The sequence below is a fragment of the Mastigoproctus giganteus genome, chromosome 6 (assembly GCF_048544385.1).
Source record: "Mastigoproctus giganteus isolate SK-2022 chromosome 6, ASM4854438v1, whole genome shotgun sequence".
In the NCBI taxonomy this organism is placed as follows: Eukaryota; Metazoa; Arthropoda; class Arachnida; order Uropygi; family Thelyphonidae; genus Mastigoproctus; species Mastigoproctus giganteus.
In genome coordinates this window covers 238,010,024-238,033,222 of record NC_143580.1, presented here as the reverse complement: position 1 = coordinate 238,033,222, position 23,199 = coordinate 238,010,024, and the positions used below count along the sequence as shown (strand labels likewise).

General features: G+C 38.7%; 1 protein-coding gene across 1 annotated transcript in view; it reads right to left on the bottom strand.

The window, feature by feature from the left end:
- Nucleotides 1–23,199, bottom strand: part of LOC150085112 (pleckstrin homology domain-containing family H member 1-like) — a 919,142-nt gene that overhangs the window by 266,550 nt on the left and 629,393 nt on the right. Inside the window, exons 7-8 of the mRNA XM_090376468.1 lie at nucleotides 11,913–11,958; nucleotides 10,888–10,894 (exon numbers count right to left, since the gene is read on the bottom strand). Coding sequence (XP_090232594.1) covers nucleotides 10,888–10,894; nucleotides 11,913–11,958 — 53 coding nt within the window. The remainder of the gene's footprint in view (nucleotides 1–10,887; nucleotides 10,895–11,912; nucleotides 11,959–23,199) is intronic.

Genomic DNA, 23,199 nt, shown 5'->3' with positions numbered 1-23,199 from the left:
GCCCTTCTCTGTACTCGTTCCAGCATCTCTACATCTTTCTTGAAAAGAGGCCTCCAGACCTGTATACAGTACTCTAGGTGTGGCATACCATTGCCTTATACAAGGGAATAATCACCTCCTTATCCCTGCTAGAAAAATTCCTATATATCATCGACAATACACCATGAGCTACTCTTGCAGCCCATCTGCACTGCTCAGAAAACTTCATATCTGCCTGCACAACCACCCCCAGGTCCCTTTCATTCTCTACCACTGTCAGTGTAGTACCACAGAGTTGATACGTTGCTCTGGGGTTGCTGTTTCCCATATGTAGTACTTTACATTTGTCAATGTTAAACTTCATTTGCCACCTCTCAGCCCATCTGCTCAACCTTTCCAGATCCTGTTGCAGTAGCATAGTGTCAGTAGTGTCCTTGACAACCCTGCCAACCTTCGTATCGTCTGCAAACTTGGACTTTAAGCTTGATATACCATCATCAATATCATTTATAAATACAGAAAACAATAATGGACCCAATACTGAACCCTGAGGGACTCCACTAATAACATTAGTCCACGATGAGCAGTGTGCATTGATTACTACTCTCTGTCTTCTCCCCCTCAACCACCCCTTTATCCATAGCAGCAATTTGCCTCCAATGCCACACTGCTCCAATTTGTGCAGCAGTCTTCCATGTGCAACAGTATCAAAAGCCTTTCTAAGATCCAAGTATATAATATCAAAGTTATTCCCTGCATCCAGTTCTTTTGTGACTGCATCACAGTATCCAATCAAATTGGTCAGGCAAGACTTCCCCTTAACAAAACCATGCTGGGTCTGAGCTATAACTGAAGTCTTGTCTAGATGATCCTGCAGTGCTTCTTTAACCAGTGCCTCCATTAATTTTCCAGGAACAGAAGTTAAACTAACAGGTCTATAATTACTTGTGTCGCCCTTTGATCCTTCTTTGTGAATTGGGGTCACATTTGCACATCTCCAGAACATGGGTACTTCCCCTGAGTCCAAGGAAGCTCTCATAATTATGGCTAAGGGTTTGCTTACTTCCTTTGCTGCCTCCTTTAATATAACTGGATAGATCCCATCCACCCCAGGTGCCTTTCTTGTATTTATCTTCAACAATTTCTACTCCACTTTACTCTGTTATTACAAGATTCTCTAGCTTACTGCCAGAGTTGAATACACCTCTGGCATTCCCCTTGATGAATAACTCCTCATGTGTGAATGTCGATGCAAAATATTCATTCAGTTTGTTAGCTACGTGAGCAAGATCATCAACAGTTGACCCATCGATATCAAGTGGACCAATCTGATTCATCCCCTTCCTTCTAGAGTTTATATAAGTAAAGAACTGTTTGCTGTTTTTTCTTTGCATCCCTTGCCAAAGCTTTCTCGTAATCTGCCTTCGCCTGCCTAACCTCCTTTGTAACTTGGTTACAGATCAACTTGTATCTATCATAGGCTTCTGTGTCACATGTTAATTTGTATGTATCCCATGCACATTTCTTCTCTGCCATATGTCTCATTAGTTCATCTGACATCCACTTAGGCCTAAACCTTGAACAATATTTCTTAGTTGGTATGTAAAGCCTAGTAGCTTCGAAGAAAAGTTCTTTGAATGCTTCCCATTTTGAATTTGCTGTTGGTAACATCATCAGTTGGTCCCATCGTATAGAATTTAAATACTGTCTGAGTCCATCGTAGTCGCCTTTACGAAAGCAATAACCCTTCCCTTTACCCCTAATGGTAGTTACCTCTTTGAGTAAATCCCACTTCAGCACACTGTGATCACTGCCACCTAGTGGTTCATTTACCTGCAGATTCTTAATGCATGAAAAATCACTACTGATAATCAAATCAAGAGTATTACTCCCTCTAGTTGCCTCCCGAACCTGCTGATGTAGAAAACAATCATCCAATAAATCCACAAAGGCCTTGCTAGTGTGTGAGTGACCAGCCCCCAAATTCCAGTCAATATCTGGGAAATTAAAATTACCCATTATAAGACTGTGATTTACTGGCCCACTGTATTTCCCCGTACAGTTTCTTATTATACTCATCAGAGTGATTAGGCCTATAGCACACTCCTACTCTCAATTCCGATCTCCCAATGCTTATGTCACACCAAACTGACTCGACACTGCACTGTCCAGCAATGTCGACTGGCTTCACCTGCTTGGATTTTATGTATTTCTTAACTAATAGCATAACCGCTCCTCCCTTCCTATCCTGTCTATCCTTTCTGTAGACATTGTACTCCCCAAATTCCAGTTCTGCATTCCTTATATCTGTGTGACACCACGTCTCTGAAATCCGCACAATGTCTGCCTTTGATGTTTTGAACAATACCTCAAATTCTTCAAATTTATTTACTAAACTCCTAGCATTGGTATCCACGCAAGTATACATGCACCTGTTCTTTTTCTTAGCTACCCTAACACAACCTATGTGTTTATTTGTACCCCAATGATTCCCAGCAGTCTCTGAATTATCCTGCATCTTATTTTCCAGGACGCGGCTCATTCCAATAGAAGCAGTGCAAGAATCACTTTCACCTCTGCCAGTGGCTACTGTTAATCTATTAGTCCTTGTTCCCCCCAATCTAGCAGTTTTTCGATCCACCTAACACTGCTTCGATAGCATCAGCAAACATTCTTGCATCCTTTCTATTTAAGTGTATCCCATCCCTGTAGAAGCAGTCTCTCCTGTTAACAAGTACAGACCAGGCTGAAAAAAATTCTACCCCTTGAGCCTTGCACAATCTTTCCAGGGCCAAATTGATCGACAAGGCTCTCATCATATACTCCCTCCTATCGTGTCTGGGCAGAATTGCAGACACTTTCAAATTCAACCCTAATTCACGGCTTTTTTTCAACAGTGACCTGTACTCGTTAAGTAATTCCGCCGGTCTCCTACTCTTAATATCATTAGTGCCAACGTGTACAACTATATCACCTTTTGTGCCCTTAAAAGATGATATCCGCTCTACAACGTCATCAACCTTTGCCCCTGGCAGACATACCCTGGTCCTATTCCACCTATCCTTTTTACAAAGCATGTTCCCCGTTTCCCTGACAATAGAGTCACCAACAACTACTAGTTCCTGTGGGACCAGCGCATTCTGCCTTGGGGGGGCTGCCGCTGTGTTGCGTGATGACCAAGTGCAAGCTCTGGCATTGCTGTGGGCAGCTGAGAGCTTGATGGGCCCCTCACTTATAATCCTTCGAGGGCATCCACCCTGTCCTTCAAGCTCTCATATAGGCCCATAACAATGCTGAGTTGTCGCCTGATTTCCTTACACTCCTTGCATCGCGCACACACAAAGACATCCCCCATGGCAGTATCATGTCCCGTACCTGACTGTCCACAAACATCAAGCAAGTAGTGCATTTTAATAGGCTGTGATTCAGAGGGCAACTGCCCCCCCCCTCAGTTCTCCCCTGAGCCACAGCACTCCCATTAGCTTGAGCCTTTTGCTTTGCTGCTCTGGTCTGAGTCATGATTTCGATTTAATTTCAATAAAATTTCAATTTCAGTACAAAATTATATAAGGATAAATTCTTCATAACAGATAACCAGCTTTAACTGTTTGTAGCAAAAAGGGAGTACCAAAGGTAAATATGATGCTCCATGTGCCAACTCTGTTTTAACATCCCTGGAGCTATTCGGGGTAGTATGAGGAGTGACTGAAACTGGGAGCCCATTAAAAGGTTTTTCATTAATAACTGTTCTGAATGCATTGGTTGAAATATTTCTATTAAGATTTGGTTTAGTTTTGGTTTTTTTTTTTAGGAGCATTAGCAACTAAGGCCATATTGCTCCGTGAATATGCAGTGGTCATTCCCTGACCTTTCCGCATCCTCCGTATTTGGTGGTGACAGGCTCGAACCCTGATCAAGTCAAGAAGTGTGTGCTACGCACTGCTGCTCCTTCCCACCTTTTTCTATTAAGAGACCCCCAGACTGAAGTCAGCTACTACTTCAATACTTTTTTTTTTGTACAAGAAAAGGAGAACATTTTCTTAGTGGCTGTGCACTCAGTGAATGCATAATAAGGAAAGATGGTATTTCATGCGAAGTTGAATCTTTTTTCAATCCTTCTGGCCTATGAAGAAATTCATGGTCCTTTTCATTCATGATATCTTGGTTAAAGCACATTGGCTCTACTGGAGGACAAATCATTAAATCCATGTTGTGCTCCTTTTAGCTGCGGATGTTGTCTTTATACACACGTTTCCAGCCATGCTATGTAGAGGCAGGAGTGGTACCACCAGTGACAAAGCAGCTGATAAAGTTAGTTTAGTTAGTAAGAAAGTTAATGAATATAATAAGAAAAGAAAGGTGGATTTCCTTCATGGGTTCTTAGTCAAAACCTTTTAAGTACATAAATTTACAATAAGCAGAGGAGAGAAAGGCACTAGAAACAAAATGAACAGAATCAATTTGAAAGAGCACTCTATATGTTGCACTAGAAAATTGTATAAACACTATTGCTTGGCACTTGGTGTCTATTAATACCTGATATTGGCAACCATATCAATTACCGTCGAAACAAGAGGTCTTTAATAATCCTTCAGTCTCATTTGTTTTGTTTATTGAATAATGCCCTCCTGGGCTTGTTCAATAGCTGCAAATTACCTTAACACTCAATGAGGTTTGAATTATAATCTTTCCAAATGAGATAGGTGGTAGTAGTAGTAGTAGTAGTAGTAGTAGTAGTAGTGGCATGTGATGCAAGAAAGCAAATGTATGAGCTTATGCAGCATCAGCCAAAAAAAAAAAAAAAAAAAATCACACCATTCCCTCCAAATGCCTGTCCAGTTCCTCCTTAAATTTATTCAAGCTATCAACTTCCACAACGACAGATGGAAGTTTGTTCCAGCAATTAACCACCCGCTGGCTAAAGGCAAATTTCCGCACATCTATTCTACATCTGTCTTTTCTTAATTTGAATTTATGCCCCCTTAGGTTCGTAATCTCAACAAGTGGAAGGATCCCATCAGAATTCAACGTGCTCAATCCATTCAAGGCCTTATATACCTCAATCAGATCACCGCGCAGGTGCCTAGTCTCCAGCCACTGCAATTTGCAGAACTTAAGCCTCTCTTGGTAAGAGGATCCCTTCATTCCCCTCACCAATCTTGTTGCCCTTCTCTGTACCCGCTCAAGTAAATCTACATCCTTCCTAAAATTAGGTCTCCAGACCTGTACGCAGTACTCAAGGCGTGGCTTGACCATTGCCTTATACAGAGGGATAATCACCTCCTTTTCCCTGCTAGCAAAATTCCTATATATCATTGACAAAACCCCATGACCTGCCCTGGCAGCCTGTCTGCATTGCTCAGAGAACTTCATATCTGACTGCACAATTAATCCCAGGTCTTTTTCATTTTCTACCACCTTAAGTGTAGTACCACACAGTTGGTACGTTTCTCTGGGGTTATTTCTACCCATATGCAGTACTTTGCATTTGTCAAGGTTAAACTTCAGTTGCCACTTCTTAGCCCATCTGCCCAAATTATCTAGATCCTGTTGCAGTAACAGACTGCCATTACTGTCACTAACAACCCTGCCAACCTTTGTATCATCTGCAAACTTCGACATTAAGCCTGATATACCTTCATCAATATCATTGATAAATATACAAAACAATAGTGGACCTAACACCGAACCCTGTGGGACTCCACTAATAACATTAGTCCAAGAAGAGCAGCACCCATTGATTACCACCCTCTGTCTTCTCGCACTTAACCATCCTTTTATCCATTGTAGCAACTTACCCTTAATACCATTCTGCTCCAATTTGTACAATAGTCTTCCATGCACAACAGTGTCAAAAGCTTTCCTGAAATCCAAATATATGATATCAAAATTGTTTTTTGCATCCAGTTCTTTTGTAACCACATCATAATATCCTATCAAATTTGTCAGACAAGACTTTCCCTTAACAAACCCATGCTGTGTCTGAATTATTGCTGCAGTCTTGTCTAGATGATCCTGCAATGCATCCTTAACCAGCGACTCCATTATTTTACCCGGAACAGAAGTTAAACTAACTGGTCTGTAATTACTCGTGTCACCCTTCGATCCCCCTTTGTGAATTGGGGATACATTTGCACATCTCCAGTCCGTGGGAACCTCTCCTGAGTCCAAGGATGCTCTCATAATTATGGCTAAGGGTTTGCTTAGTTGCCTTGCCGCCTCCTTTAATATAACTGGATAGATCCCATCCACCCCAGGTGCTTTTCTTACGTTTAACTTCAACAATTTCTCTTCCACTTTGATCTCAGTTATTACAAGATCATTAAGCACCCCGCTACAATTTGATAACCTTCTGCCATTTTCAAACCTTAATAATTCCTCACGTGTGAATGTAGATGCAAAATACTCATTCAGTTTGTTTGCTATCTGAGCAGGATCATCAACAGTCGAACCATCGATGTCAAGTGGACCAATCAGATTCATCCCCTTCCTTTTAGAGTTTATATAAGTAAAGAAATCCTTGCTGTTTTTCTTAGCATCTTTTGCCAAGGATTTCTCGTAATCTGCCTTCGCCTGCCGAACCTCCTTTGTGACCTGATTACAGATTAACTTATATCTGCCATAGGCTTCTGAGTCACTTGATAATTTATATGCATCCCATGCATTTTTCTTCTCTGTTACGAGTCTCATTAGTTCATTTGACAACCATTTAGGCCTAAACCTTGAACAATATTTCTTAATAGGTATGAAACTTTTAGTAGCTTCCACGATTAATTCCTTGAATGCTTCCCACTTAGAATTTACTGTTGGTAACATCGTCAGTTGATCCCAGTGTACAGAATTTAAAAACTGTCGGAGACCACTGTACTCGCCTATACGGAAGCAAAAACCCTTTCCTTTACCCCTGATGGTAATTAAATCTTTAAGTAAATCCCACGTCAGTACACTGTGATCACTGCCACCTAGTGGTTCTTTAATCTGCAAATTCCTAATACATGAATGATCACTGCTGATAACCAGATCAAGAGTATTACTTTCTCTGGTTGCCTCTCGAACATGCTTCTGCAGAAAACAATCATCCAATAAATCCACAAAAGTCTGACTAGTGTGTGAGTGCCCAACCCACAAGTTCCAGTCAATATCTGGGAAGTTAAAATCCCCCATTATAAGACATTCCGATTTACTAGCCCACTCTATTTCCCTGTACAATTGTTCATTGTACTCATTCGAGTCATTAGGCCTATAACACACTCCTACTCTAATTTTTGCTTTCGCAGTGCTTATGTCACACCAAACTGACTCAACAGTGCACTGTTCATCTATATCAACTGGATGCACTTCTTTTGATTTTATATTTTTCTTTATTAACAGCATAACACCTCCTCCCTTCCTATCCTGTCTATCCTTTCTGTACACATTGTACTCCCCAAATTCCAGTTCGGCATTCCTTATATCTGGGTGACACCACGTCTCTGATATCCCAACAATATCCGCCTTTGATGTCTTGACCAACACTTCAAATTCATCAAATTTATTTACTATACTTCTAGCATTGGTATACATGCAAGTATACATGCACCTATTCCTATTCCCAGCCACTCTAACACATCCCATATACCCACCTGTTTCACGATGACTGACATCCGTCCCTGAAACCCCCAACACCCCTCGCTCCAGGTCGCTACTTATTCTAATAGAAGTTGTGCAAGAATCACCTTCACCTCTGCCTACGGCTACTGTTAAACTATTAGTCCTTGTATCCCCCCAAGCTATCAGTTTTCCGACCCACCTAACACTGCCTCGATAGCATCAGCAAATATTCTTGCACCCTTTCTATTTAAGTGTATCCCGTCCCTGTAGAAGCAATCTCTCCTGTTAACAAGTACAGTCCAGGCTGAAAAAAATTCTACCCCTTGAGCCTTGCACAATCTTTCCAGGGCCGAATTGATCGACAAGGCTCTCATCATATACTCCCTCCTATCGTGTCTGGGCAGAATTGATAGAGGTGATAAAGGACTATAATTACAGAACATCTGAAATGGTACCTATTTGGGCGATTAAATTCAGATGTATTTATTATAAAAAAAATGAGTCTCATTACTTGATCATTACAACTTAATATAACTAAGTTACTTTAAAATAATTTGCTGAAAAACATTTAGCAGTTAGAATCAATATTACTTTTTATGACTTTTTTATGACTCTGTTTCTCTTAGCTATTACTATGTGTAATAGGGCTAAGAGAAACAGAAACATAAAAAAGTTAAGCAGTAAAGAAGAAATAAAAATACACTAATTTTATAATAATAACAAAGTAAAAATGATTTCTCCTAGTTAACTAATAGAAACATACAAATATCATTAAAAAAAAAAAAAAAACACTGAAATGATTTCAGAACAAAATACAGTAACGAGTACATATTTAAAATGCAATTATTATGCCAGTAACTAAAAAATTAAAACTGTTTTTAGTCTGTAGAGTCACGGGTTGAATTTTAAACAGGTTTAGAACATAAAGTAGCCCTATAGGCAAAGTCGAAACTATATGGTCCTGAAGGGGAGAAAAATGAATTTGCATTAAAAATACCTTGCAATAAAAAAAATTTAATGCAAATTATGAATTTTCATTAAAAAATTATCTGTCAACTATTATTTATAATGTAACAGAATCCCTTTCATTTTTTTTTTTTTATCATCGACTTTTAAAAAGAGGATATATAGCCAAGAAAATTATATGGAAGAGGAATAACAGCAAAGCTACAAGCACACTTAGGTGAAAGTTACATGAAAAGAATGCATGAAATCACAAATCCACAATCTTAACAAGAAAAGCCAGGTATGTGGAATGGGACCAGAGTACGTATGTCAGGGGCTAAAATTCACAATGTTGTAGAGCAAATATCATCCTTTAAGGGCACAAAAGGTGATGTTGCATACGTTGGAACTAATAACATTAAGAGTAGAAGATATGCAGACTTACTTAACAAGTACAGGGTAATGTTGAAAAAAAGTCGCAAATTAGGGTTAAATTTGAAAGTCTGCAGTTCTGTCCAGATACAATAGGAAGGAGTATATGATGAGGGCCTTGTCAGTCAGTTCAGCCCAGGAGAGAATGTGAAAGGCTCATGAGGTAAAATATTTATGAACATGGTCTGTGCTGATTAACAGGAGAGACTACTTCTACAGGGATGGGATAACTTAAAAAGGAAGGGTGCAAGAATATTTGCTGATCTATCGAGACAGTGTTAGGTGGGTCAGAAAACAGCAAGCTTTTGAGGATACATAGACAAATAGATTAACAACAGCAGTATACAGAAGTGAAAGTGATTTTTGCACTATGTCTATTGGAATGAGCAGCAGCAGCATTGAAAGCAAAGTGCTGGGGATTTCAAGAACTGCTAGAAGTCATCATGAAACAAGTAAATATGTGGGCTGTGTTAGGGTAACTAAGAGTAAGACAATTGCATGTATATATGAATTGCAGATACTTGCATAAATTTGATTAATTTGATGTGCTCGTCAAGATATCATTGTTGGGATTTCAGAAATGTAGTGAGGGTCCTCCTATCCTATCCTGTCCAAAATTACAGGATAGGATAGGAGGGTGGAAGGGTTATGCTCTTAGTTAAGAAGCACATAAAATCTAAGGCAGTGCATTCAGTTTGGTATGACATAAGTATTGGGGAAGCAAATATGAGAATAGGAGTGTGTTATAGGCCTAATGACTCTCATGAGTAAAACAAACAGCCATACAGAGAAATAGAGAGGGCAAGTAAATTAAGATGTCTTATAATGGGGGAATTTTAATTTTCCAGATATTGACTGGAACTTTGGGTTAGTCACTCACAGACTAGCAAGATTTTTGTGGATTTATTGGATGACTGTTTTCTACAGCAGCAGCACGTTAGAAAGGCAACAAGGAGTAATACTCCTTGTTGATCTGATTACATGATCTGATTATTAGCAGTGATTATTCGTGCATTAAGAATCTGCAGATAAAAGAACTACTAGGTGGCAGTGATCAGAGTGTATTTATTTGGGATTTATTTAAAGATGTAACTACCATCAAAGGTAAAGGGAGGGGATTTTGTTTTTTTAAAGATGACAACAGTGGTCTCAGACAGTTTTAAAATTCTATACAGTGCGACCAACTGATGATGTTACCATCAGTAAATGCTAAATGGGAAGCATTCAAGGAATTAATCATTGAAGCTACTAGGCTTTTCTTACCAAATAACAAATATTGTTTATGGTCTAAATCCATGTGGGATAAACTGATGAACTCATGGCAGAGAATAAAAGTGCATGGGATGCATATAAATTATCAAGTGATGCAGAAGACTATGGTAGATATATACTAGTTTGCAGTCAAGTCACAAAGGAGGTAAACCAAATGAAAGTGGGTTGCAGGACATCTTTGGTGAAGGATGCAAAGAATTCTTTGCTTATATAAACACTAAAGGGAAGAGATGAATCAAATCAGTCCACTTTATACCAATGATTTGATTGTTATTGATCCTGCTCAAGTTGTTGCTGACAAACTGAATGAGTATTTTGCATCTACATTCACACACGAGGAGTTAAGGGAGGAGAATGGCAGAAGTTTGTCAAACTGTAACAGGAAACTAAAGGATTTTGTAATAATTGAGAACAAAGTGAAGAATAAATTGCTGAATTTAAACATAAGAAAGACACCTGGGGTGGATGGGATCTATCCAGTTATATTAACGGAGGCAGCAAGGAAGTAAGCAAACCCTTGGCCATGATTATGAGTGCATGCTTGGACTCAGGGGAGGTCCCCATGGACTAGAGATGTCTTAATGTATCCCCAAATCACAAAGGGGAATCAAAGGGTGATACAAGTAATTACAGACCCGTTAGTTTAACTTCTGTTCCAGGGAAAATAACGGAGTCACTCATTAAATAAGTAGTGAATTTGCTTTCTATTTACTTTCATGCATCTATTTGCTTTCATAAAAACTGAGCATAATTTAGCACTCTTATCAGTTTATGAAGATTTTCAATTACATATTTTATTTACATGAAGTTCATTGGGTACGTGAATAATAATTTCCAAGAAGCCATTCTTTACTGCTTTTATTATGCTCTGCTAATTTTTAAAAAGTTTTTGAAGTTAATTTTTTAAATAAAAAGTATTAGTATTATTATAGGCAAATTAATACAAGTTGTCCAGGATTAATAAAATGTCACCTGGTTTATATAAGTATTGGTCCAAACCTTCCTAAAATTTACATAAGCCTTCAAGTTCTACAAGATTAGGTATTAATTTGGTCTCGCTCTCTCTCTCTCTCTCTTCCCCCCCCCGGCTTGTAACATATATCGTTTGTATAATTTTAGGTGCAACTATTTTCTCAAAATTCGATGCATAGTAAGCTAGGATGCTTGTACATTAGTGAGAGTTACTGAATAGCTCAATATGTTGAGTTTATAAGATTCCAAACAAAAGCTGTCATTTATTGAAGAAACACACCTCATATTACTGAAAAAGCATAATTTTTAATTTAATTATGCAATAAAAATATAAATATTTTAATTTAATTATGAATTAGAGACATTTTAAAGTAAAATAAATTTAAATAAAATTCTCTAATTACATTCTGAAAAAATTATAAATACAATGTTCATCCATTCATACTTGCTGCACAAAAAAGCATTGTATATATAATTTTATCAGAATGAATGTGGTTGCTCTATTACAAAGTTGTAAGGCACTAACTTTTAATTACTCTGTATATCACTATCTAATGATGGAAAACTTCAATTAAAAACAGCAGTTGAGTAGTTGAAGAGATGCACAACTCATGCAAAGCAAAGGCTACCTGCAATGGCTTGACAACCAAATTATATGTAAAATACACACTTTATGAAAGTGACACAATACTTGCCTGTAGGACCTTCTTGTATTGATTCACAAGAAACACTAATTCCATTTACTGCAACATCATAAATTCTGGATTCCTAGAATGTTAAAGGTAATGAAATATAATTTGCAATCCAAAAAAACAGTCTCATAAGGAAATGCCAAAATAAAAATATAAACTAAAAAAAAAAAAAAACATGAAAATCACTGAAGTAAAAATTGTAATTCAGATTTCATAGCTAGAGAAAATGCTACACCGACTTATGTTTTTCTATCTTTACTGTCTGGTGAAACTTTTGTCTCTCCACTAATAGTGATAAAGCTTGGGCGTATGCTCTTCAGGAATGACATATTTTTTTTTTACGAAAACCCCAAACACGAGAGGTATTAGAACCTATAGTACTTAGTACCGTGCTTGGGTTGGAGGTTGAGAAGACGAAAGAAGATATTTGTTGACATTGGACTTGAACTTCTGTAGACTGTAATTTTCAGAAAATACAAAAGAAAGAAAGTTGTTCCAGAAAATGACAGTTGAATGAATAAACAAAGATGATGAAAAGTTGGTTCTGTGAGTTTGAAGTCGGACAGTAAATGGATGTTGGCTGATGGCGGCACGTGTTCGGACTGTTTTGAAAGATAGTGCGGGAATTATAGAAGCCAATTCAGAAGAACAGTGCCCATGGAAATATCTGTAGAAGAGGCATGCAGTAGAAACAGTACATCTATGAGATTTTTGATTTGATTTGATTTTGATTTTATTGGCGCAAAAACAACTGCGGTTATACTGCACCAAGAAAATGCATCTATGAGACCAGCGAGTGTAGAGATTCTGTTAGAGATGAATCATTAATTAATCTAACTGCTCTTTTCTGAATGGAATCTAGAAGCCTGAGAGAGAGGTTTTGGCGGCACCACGCCAGATGTGGGAACAATATTCCATGGTAGGGCGGATTTACAAATTGTACAGAGTGAACAGCTGTATGGAAGAAAAGTAACACTGAGAGCGAAAGAGAAAACCAAGTTTTTTAGGTGCAGAGGAAGCAATATTTGTAATGTGCTCATGCCAAGAGAGATTAGAAGTCAGGGTAATTCCCAAAAGAGATATATCAACTTGACTAGAAATTGGAGTGTCACCAAAGATCAGAATAGGAGCAGAAGAATCCTTTTTGCGAGATATAAAACAAGACTGAATTTTAGAAGGATTGAAATCAACAAAGTTGTCTTTGCCCTACTGGAGAATTACCTGGAGATCGGCATTTAAGAAATTGGTAGGGAATATTCGAGAAGTTGAAGCTGATTGAGGAGTGCAAAGTTTCTCAAAATGGAAAGTGGAATGCAATGTGCTATCATCAACATAACTGTGGATAGCATTTCCAGTCAATGGAAGAAGGTTATTAATATACAAGAGGAAAAGAGTGGGGGAAACAACTGAACCTTGAGGGACAGCAGCATTAGTGGAGAAGTTAGAAGACAGAGAGTCATCTACCATCAACCTCAGTGAGCGATCAGAGAGAAAACTGGATAACCAATTACAAAAAACAGTTGGCAAACCATAAGATGAAAGTTGGTTTAGAAGACCTTTATGCCAAACACGATCTAAAGCCTTTGAGTTGTCTAGAGCAATTGCTTGTTTCACCGAACTTTTCCATTGAATTTGTCCATAAATGGGTAACATAAGCCAGAATATCACCAGTGGATCAACACTGGCAATCATTGATCAGACGGAAGGTTTCTAGGTAGTTTAAGAGTTGGCAGTTAATTGATTTCTCCAATACTTTAGAAAGAGTAGAAGTAGTTGCAATGGAACGATAATTGGATGGGAGGGATTTGTCACCCTTTTTTTAGGAACTGGCTGGATAATGGCAAATTTCCAAGCAGAAGGAAAAACACCCTTGGAATAAGAAAGTGAAAAAAGCAGCAAAGAACAGGAGTAAGTTCAGGAGCACAGATTTTGAGAAGTGGTGAAATACCATCGGGACTTGGAGCTTTCTTGGCATCAAGATTTGTCAAAATCCTTCTGACATCCTTTTGACGGAAGACCACAGGAGGCACTGAATGGAGCGTGTTGGAAATGGTGGGAGATGTTTTACAAGATCATTAATACATGATCTAGAAGAAAAAATTTAATGCTAGCAGGTCAGCTTTATCCTTGTCTGAAATTACAACAGAACCATCTGGTTTTGACAGAGGCGGGAGCAGAGATGGGCAAAAGTTGCGGCCAATAGCTTTGGCAAGAGACCAGAATGCTCGGCTACCATTAGGGCAAGAAGCAAGTTTTCTACTCTTAGATTGTTCAAAATCTTGTTTGGACTGATTAATAACTGCTTTACAATTGTCGAGAGCTTTGGTGGAGGCGGAAAATGAAACTGAAGAATTATTAACAAGCCAATTACGATACAACATTCTTCTCCTGAATGGCCTTTGCATGTTTATTGGAAAACCAAGGTTTAGGTAAAGGACGAGATTTTAAAGTGGAGTGTGGGATAAAGGATTCCGTTCCTACAAGAATAATTTAACTGACACAATCTGAGCAAATGTTGACATTAGAAATTTTGAAACAGTAGTCTGACAATGGAAAAGAAGAAAAGGAATCTAGCAGGTCATCCCATTTTGCATTCTTGTAATGCCAAAGAACAAGAGGTTGGGATTAGCCATGAGATAAAGGCTCCATTGGAGAAGAGAATCACCAAGTTGTGATCTGAGGTGCCTAAAGGACTGCTCACTTCGACCGTGTACTTAGAAGGGTTGTTTTTGAGAAAAAGATCAAGCATGTTGACAGTATGATTAGGATTGTCAGGTATTTTTGTATATAAATGAACAATCTGTGCAAGGTCATTAGTAATGGCAAAAGCCTCAACATCTCGACCAGCTGGGTCAGTGTAACTAGAAAACGGAAGCCAGCTGAAGTTCTGAACATTAAAATCACCAAGGAAAATTACCTCACTGTTAGGAAAGTTTGACTGGAAAAAGTCAAGTTGCAAAGAGAGGAAGTCAAAGAGCTCCAAGTGATTAGTGGAGTTGGGAGAATGGTAGAGACAACAGATGAATTGACACAATGAGGAAGAGAGATTTTAAGCCAGAAAAGATTGAAAAGAGGAGATTCCAAATAACTAAGTCTCTGACAGGGAATATCAGAATGGACATTTGCACAAGTACCACCGTTAAGGCAAAAGGAATCATACAGGGAATAATTTGGGCAACAGAGATGAGCAGTAGTTGAATCAACCGATAACTGAGATTCTGTCAGAAAAAGTACATGGGGTTTGGCAGACTGCAAGTGAAAAAGGACATCACTGAGATTAGAATTGAGACCACATATATTTGTGAAATGAACTAGGAAGAATTTGGGAGGTTTAGATCTTTTCACAGATAAGCTTTCTCTATTAGTTTTACAATTCATGATGATTCAATAGTAAGAAAAAGTGGGAGGGGCATTCTGTAGGAAGAAATGAAATTTTCGATAAGGCATACACATGGTAAGAATATACCCAGATCCTTGACATAATGTGGCCTCGACAATGCCCCCTGCATACATACTACTAGCACACGCTCCAGTTACTATCTGACAGAATAGAGATAGCAAGATTATACACAAGCTGATCTAGAAGCCTCCTAAAGAGTTACCAATAGGTTTGGTCTGGTGTACTAAGTAGCAGCCGGCCTGCGAACACCGTTTTAGAGCTGTACCCTCGAAATGTAAGGAAGATTGGATCTCCCCATGATGTTCATCATAACCTCAAAAGCAATCAGTCAGAGTGCATGATGGAAGAGATAGAGAAGAGTTGACTGGAACTTAGCTCTGGAGACTAAACATTTGTTCCACCACTTCAAGCCTCCAATAAGCAAAGTGGTCTTATTGCACTGGTTGATGAGAGTCATCTACCACCTTAGTATTGCCTGGTAACACAGAGGGGCGGCATTCCTCCATGTGATGTGGGTGCCACACCTCGACCCCTGCTTACGTTGGTTCACACCTGGGTGGTCACCCACAGTGTGCTTGTGCATAGAGTTATACACAGGATTACTAACTGTCCCACCATCGTGAAGGTGCAATCATAACAACACATGACCACAAATAAAGTAATAATTTTTAATTGGATACCATCACCAAGTATGTTAAATTTGAAAGAGTCTGCAATTCTGACCAGACATGAAAGGAGGGAGTATATGATGAGTTCCTTGTAAATCAGTTCAGACCTGGAGAGATTGTGCAAGGCTCATGGGGTAGAATTTTTCTCAGCCTGGTCTGCGCTTGCTAACAGAAGAGACTGCTTCTACAAGGATGTGATACACGTAGAAAGGGTGCAAGAATATTTACTGATGCTATCGAGGCAGAGTTAGGTGGGTCGGAAAACTTTTAGTTTTGGGGATTCACAGACTAAAAGATTAACAGTAGCCGCACGGAGAAGTGAAAGTGATTCTTGCACTGCTTCTATTGTAATGAGCAGCAGTCTAGAGAGCAAGTTGCTGGGGACTTCAAGAGCTGCTGGGAGCCATCATGGAACAAGTAAATATATGGGCTGTGTTAGGGTAACTAAGAGTAAGAACAGGTGCATGTACACCAATGCTAGAAGTATAGAAAATAAATTTGATAAATTGGAAGTGCTGATAAAGATATCGAAGGCAGATATCAGAGACAGTGTCACACAGATATAAGCAGTGCAGAATTCGAACAGCAGTTCGAATCAGAATTTTGTTCCATTAGCAACAGTATCAAAAGCTTTCTGAAATCCAAGTATATGATATCAAAATTATTTTTAGCATCCAGTTCCTTTGTGACCACATTGTAGTATCCAATCAAATTGGTCAGACAAGACATCCCCTTAACAAACCCATGCGGAGTCTGAACTATTGCTGCTATCTTGTCTAGGGAATCCTACATCACCTCTTTAACCAGTGACTCCATTAATTTCCCCGGAACAGAAGTAACTAACGGGTCTATAATTAATTGACACACTTTGAACCCCCTTTGTGATTGGGAATACAATTGCACATCTCCAGTCCATTTTGAGACCTCCTCTGTCTCTAAGGATGCTCTCATAATTATGGCTAAGGGTTTGCTTATTTCCCTTGCTGCCTCCGTTTACACTTTCTCCTCCACTTTTCTCTCAGTTATCACAAATCATTTAGCTCCATGTTAGTTGATAAACTTCTGGCATTCTCCTCCTTGAATAACTCTACAATTTGTGAATGTAGATGCAAAATACTCATTCAGTTTATCAGCTACTTGAGCACAATCATCAATAGTTGAACCATCTATGTTAAGTGGACGAATCTGATTCATCCCCTTATTTCTAGCGTTAACATAAGTAAAGAACTCTTTGCTGTTTTTCTTTGCATCCTTTGCCAAAGATTTCTCGTAATCTGCCTTTGCCTACCTAACCTCCTTTATGACTTGATTACAGACTAGTTTATATCTGTCGTAGGCTTCTGTATTGTCTGATAATTTATATGCATCCCATGCATTTTTCTTCTCTGCCATGAGTCTCAATAATTCATTCGACATCCATTTAGGCCTCAAACTTGAACAGTATTTCTTAGTTGGTATGAAAAGTCTAGTAGCATCCAAGATTAAATCCCTGAAGGCTTCTAATTTAGAATTCACTGTTGGTAACATCATCCGTTGATCCCACTCTACAAAATATAAAAACTGTCTGAGACTTCTGTAGTCATCTTTATGAAAACAAAATCCCTGCTTTTCACCCTTGATCGTAGTTACATCTTTAATTAAATCCCACATCAGTACACTGTGATCACTGTCACCTAGTGGTTCTTTTATCTGCAAATTTCTAATGCATGCGTCATCATTGCTGATAATCAGATCAGGGGTATTACTCCCTCTGGTTGCCCCTCGTACATGCTGCTGTAGAAAACAATCTCCAATAAATCCACAAAAGTCTTGCTAGCGTGCGAGTGACCAATCCACAAGTTCCAGTCAATACCTGGAAAATTACAATCCCCATTACAAGGCATTCTGATTTACTGGCCCATTCTATTTCTCTGCACAACTGTTCATTGTACTCATCAGCATCATTAGCCCTATAACATATTCCTACTCTCATTTTTCCTTTCCCAGTGTTTATGTCACATCAAAAAGATTCAACATTGCACTGTCCACCTGTGTCATTTGGATGCACTTCCTTAGATTTTGTGTTTCTTAACTGACAACATAACCCCTCCTCCCTTCCTATCCTGTCTGTACTTTCTGTACACATTGGAATCCCCAAATTTCAATTCTGCACTGCTTATATCTCTGTGACACCGTGTCTCTGATATCACATCAATATCTGCCTTTGATGTCTTGATCAGCACTTCAAATTCATCAATTTTATTTACTACACTTCTAGGCATTAGTGTACAACCAAGTATACATGCACTTGTTCTTACTCTTAGTTATCCTAACACAGTCCATGTATTACTTGTTCCATGATGGCTCCCAGCAGCTCTTGAAGTCCCCAGCAACTTGCTCTCTAGGCTTCTGCTCATTACAATAGAAGCAGTGCAAGAATCACTTCATTTCTACCCGCAGCTACTGTTAATCTTTTATTCTGTGAATTCCCAAAACTAGCAGTTTTCCAGCCCACCTAAAATGGCTCAATAGCATCAGCAAATATTCTTGCACCCTTTCTATTTAAGTGTATCCCATTCTTGTAGAAGCAGTCTCTCCTGTTAGCAAGCACAGACCAAGCTGAAAAAAATTCTACCCTGTGAGCCTTGCACAATCTCTCCAGGGCCGAATTGATTGACAAGGCTCTCATCGTATACTCCCTCCTATCGTGTCTTGGCAGAATTGTAGACACTTTCAATTTAACCCTAAATCTCAACTTTTTTCAGCACTGACTTGTACTTGTTAAGTAATCTGTAGATCTCTTATTCTTAGGGTCATTAGTGCCAACGTGTACAACAATATCACCTTTTGTGCCCTTAAAAGATGATATCTGCTCTACAACATCATCAACTTTTGTCTCTGGCAGATATCCCTGGCCCTGTTCCACCTATCATGGAAAGTGTATAGAAAGGATAGATAGGTAGGAAGGGAGGAGGAGGAGGGTTTATGATGTTAGTTAAGAAACAGAGAAAATCTATGGAAATGCATCCAGTTGACATTCATGGACAGTGCAATGTTGAGTCAGTTTGGTGTGACGTAAGTACAGTCAGTCCTCGTATAACACGTGTTTGCACTACACGAATTTGTTCATACATGATTTATAAATAGGGGAACAATGTCGCATATAAACACAAAGTAATTTGCTTATGCACGATCGCCTTTGTGTTTACAAGAAATGGTAGTCGAACGCGGCGGAATCACCCCAAATGAACACAACACAGTAGGAATGAAGAGAAGATTCTGAAAATTTATTTGTTTTTATGATTTCATGGAAGGGGAAACACATTTAACATAATAACATAAAAATCCACAGAATTCCAGCTATCAGTATTATCGCAAATGTAATTAGATTGACTTTTACTACCCGTTTATAATAGACTCCACTAGCAGGAACCACCATAAACCGGAAACTGCAAATTGTTTTTATTGTTTTATGGTAGTGACCTCCAGAAAATGTGCTTTAGTAAAATGTAAGAATGTAATAGTGTGTTTCTGCCTTTACTGCATTGTTTATTCAGTTTCTACATGGGCGCTGCGTCGTTTATTCAGTTGTTACTTGTTTGCTGTGCGTTTATGTATATCAAGCTTGCCTCCTCATTTTTGTTCATTTTATAATTGTGCTCTATTCTCGAAAAAATGAGTAAAATACTTGAAAAAATGTGAAAAGGAAGCGTTCTGGTGAAAATACTTTAGAGAGAAAATGGAAAGCAATATCGATAGAAGAAAAATATGAAATTGTGAAACGCTTTGACCAGAATGAAAGAACATGCAATATTGTGCATGCTACAGGCCTAAATGAGGGAACGCTGAGAACAATTAGAAAGAATGCAGAAAAAATAAAAGCAACTTTCATAGCAAGAACAACACAAAGTGTAACAAAATCAGTTAGATCAAGACACAGAGAACTGGAAGAGATGGAACTTCTTTTATCTGTTTGGAAAGAAGAGATCAGGAACAAGTTTGCTTACGATAAAAGCACAGGCATTGGCAATATTTGAAGACCTCAGAAATAAAGCTGAAAACCCTCAAGAAGTGCCTCCCTTTACTGCCAGTAGTGGCTGGTTCAATAATTTCCGGAAACATCATGCTTTCCATAATGTGAAATTATCAGGTGAAGCTGCCAGTGCAGATGAATCAGCAGCAAAGGCATATCTGCCAATACTGAAAAAACTAATTGAGGAAGAGGGCTATACACTGGACCAAATTTTCAACTTTGATGAAACCGGACTGTATTGGAAAAAAAATGTCATCATGAACATATATCTCAAGAGAGAAAGCACGAGCTCCAGGCTTCAAGGCTGCTAAGGATAGGTTGACCGTTACATTAGGAGCAAATGCAAGTAGCGACTTGAAACTGAAGCCTGTTGTTGTTTATCATGCAGCCAATCCACAAGCCTTAAAAGGGATCACAAGGACTACCCTGGGTGTTTACTTTAGGAACAGCAGAAAAGGATGGATGACAGCACATATCTTCACTGACCTTCTACTACATGTGTTTGAGGATGTGTTTCAAAGCTACTGCAAATAGAAAAATTTGGATTTTAAGCTGAACACCTTGCTGAACTGTCACTAAACATCAAAATCCTGTTTTTACCACCTAACACAACATCTCTTATCCAGCCACTTGACCAAGAAGTAATTGCTGCTTTTAAGCACTATTACACAAGATGCACATTTAAGATGCTGATAGCAAAAACAGAGGGCGAAAATGCACCAACAGTTAAAGACTTCTGGAAGCAATTCAACATAAAGAATGCAATTTACATAATTGTGGAGGCTTGAAACGAAGTTACAAAAGAATGCTTACATGGTGTTTACATAAAAGAATGCTTACATCTGCTAAACCAAAATCCATACTGGTTTTGGTTTAGCAGATTGTTTGTTTCCAGAAGCCATGTTAGCCACCTGTGGACCATTTTTTCTAAGACTTTGCCTAAACAGCTAGTCAGCAATATCGATCTGTAATTATTCGGTATGGTATGATCCTTACCTGGCTTCAGAAAAGCCAGTACAATTGAGTGACACCATGAGTGCGGATAAGTATTTTCTAAATATATTCAGTTGTAGAATTTTAATAGGGAACTTATTGCTTTGTTATTTAACTTTTTTAACCCTATATAGCATACTCCATCCGGGCCGGCAGCAGTACTTGATGTTTTATTGAGAGACTCCAAAAGTTCCTTTAGCGTGAATGGCTGGATTGTACGGGTGACATGCCTTAGTGTAAAAGTTTATTTTATGTTGTTCTGCAGATGCCTTAATTTTTTGGAAGGTTTTGCTGTATGTGGACACTGCTGATATACTAGCGAATGACTCAGCTAATGTATTTGCTATTTCTGTTGGAACAGACAATTCCTGCCCTTTCCAGTTCAGGATTAAGGCTGGAGACTGCACGAATTTACCGTTTAGTGCTTGAATTTTCTTCCAGATGAGTCTGTTGTCCATGTCCTTGTTTATGGTGGAAGCAAAACTTATCCAGGTGTCTTTCTTTGCTTTTCTTCTTATTTGGTGGAATCTGAGTCTTTTAAAGTTAATAAAATTAGCAGTTGTAGGGAATTTGCGAAACAAATTCCAAGCTCCATTTTTTGTCCGTTTAGCGTGGGAAACACAAACAGAGCAAACTGCTCTGTTTGTGTTTCCCAGGCAAAGATTTAGGTATTGCAGAATTTGCAGCTTGTAATATCTTATTCGTTATATGATCGGTGACACTATCTATGAGCTGGGACTGGACTATCTCATCATCAAACTGGATTAGGGAGGAATATTCATGCCAGTTTGCCTTACAGAATTTCCAAGTGGATCACTGCAATGGAGACAAGTTTACTTGTGTTTGAATATGGCAAAGAATCAGTAGATGATCACTGTTTAGCGGGTTATCAAGAATTGACCACTCCATATTAGCATATATGGAGGGAGAACGAATTGAAAGGTCTATTGCAGTCATGGATCCTTTAGAAAAATGGACATAAATGGGTTCACCAGTGTTTAACAGAATAAGGTTATGAGCATCAAGCAGTGATTTATTATTTTACCCCTTTTGTCAATTTTTGGAGATCCCCATAGCGGATGATGAGCATTGAAGTCACCCAGTAGGCAGAACAGAGATGGCAGCTGATCTACTAGGTTTTCTAAGTCATCTGAGGAGAAAGCAAAATTAGGATGTTTGTTTGTTATTTGGTTTTTAGGAGCATTAGCAACTAAGGCCATATTGCTCCAGGGATATGCGGTGGTCATTCCCTGACCTTTCCGCATCCTCCGTATTTGGTGGTCACAGGCTCGAACCCCGGTCTAATCAAGAAGCGTGTGCTACGCACTGCTGCTCCTGCCCACCTGGCTACGGAAGCACCACAAAATTAGGACGGAGATATATGGAAGCTATTGTAATGGTGATACCAATTACAATGTGCACTGCCATCACTTCAAAAGGAGTCTGAAGAGAAACATGTTTGGATGGAATGTTATTTCTGATAATAATAGCCACCCCTCCATGAACTGGCGTATCAATACTCCTATCTCATCTAAAACTTTTCAAACTAAAGATGGTATAATTTTTGATGGAAGGACACACTCGTGAATTTAGAAGAGTTTCCTTTAAGGCTATGCCAGCTGGTTCATACCGATCAATTAGATCCTGCAAATCATCTTTTGTATTTCGAAAGCCTCTACAATTCCATTGAAGGATATTTTTCCATTATATGGTTTTATGTGTTGTTTTTGGTTCTGACTGTTTTTTAGTTGTAGCTTGCTGGTATTGATCAATTTTTGTTTTGTCTTTCTTAGGAAAGACGGCGCGGGTCACATCCATCTCATCGGTTGCATGTAATTCTAAAATGGTATCTTCCCGAATCATGATGTTCGTCGATGTCCATTCCGGTGGTGGATGATTGCAGTTTTGTGGTTTCTGTTACTTTTGGTTTTATTGTTGAGGAAATATCTTACAGATATTTCCTCAATAATAAATTAATATAAAATAAAATTAACTAAGTAGGTAATTCGGGTATTACTGGACTGCTCACTTGTTTTTTGTGTAGGACACTGTTTTGAAATAGAAAGCAACGAACATGCCCAGTTCGCAATTGATACATTCGATGGAACCAATACATCAGTTTGAATCCCCACTGATTGGAAATGTTTAGTGGCTGAGGCATACGTACGCTTTGTTTCTGTTTTCATTATTTCTCTTCTCACCTCTGAGTATGTCACTTTGTTCGCTACTTTATATTTTTGAATT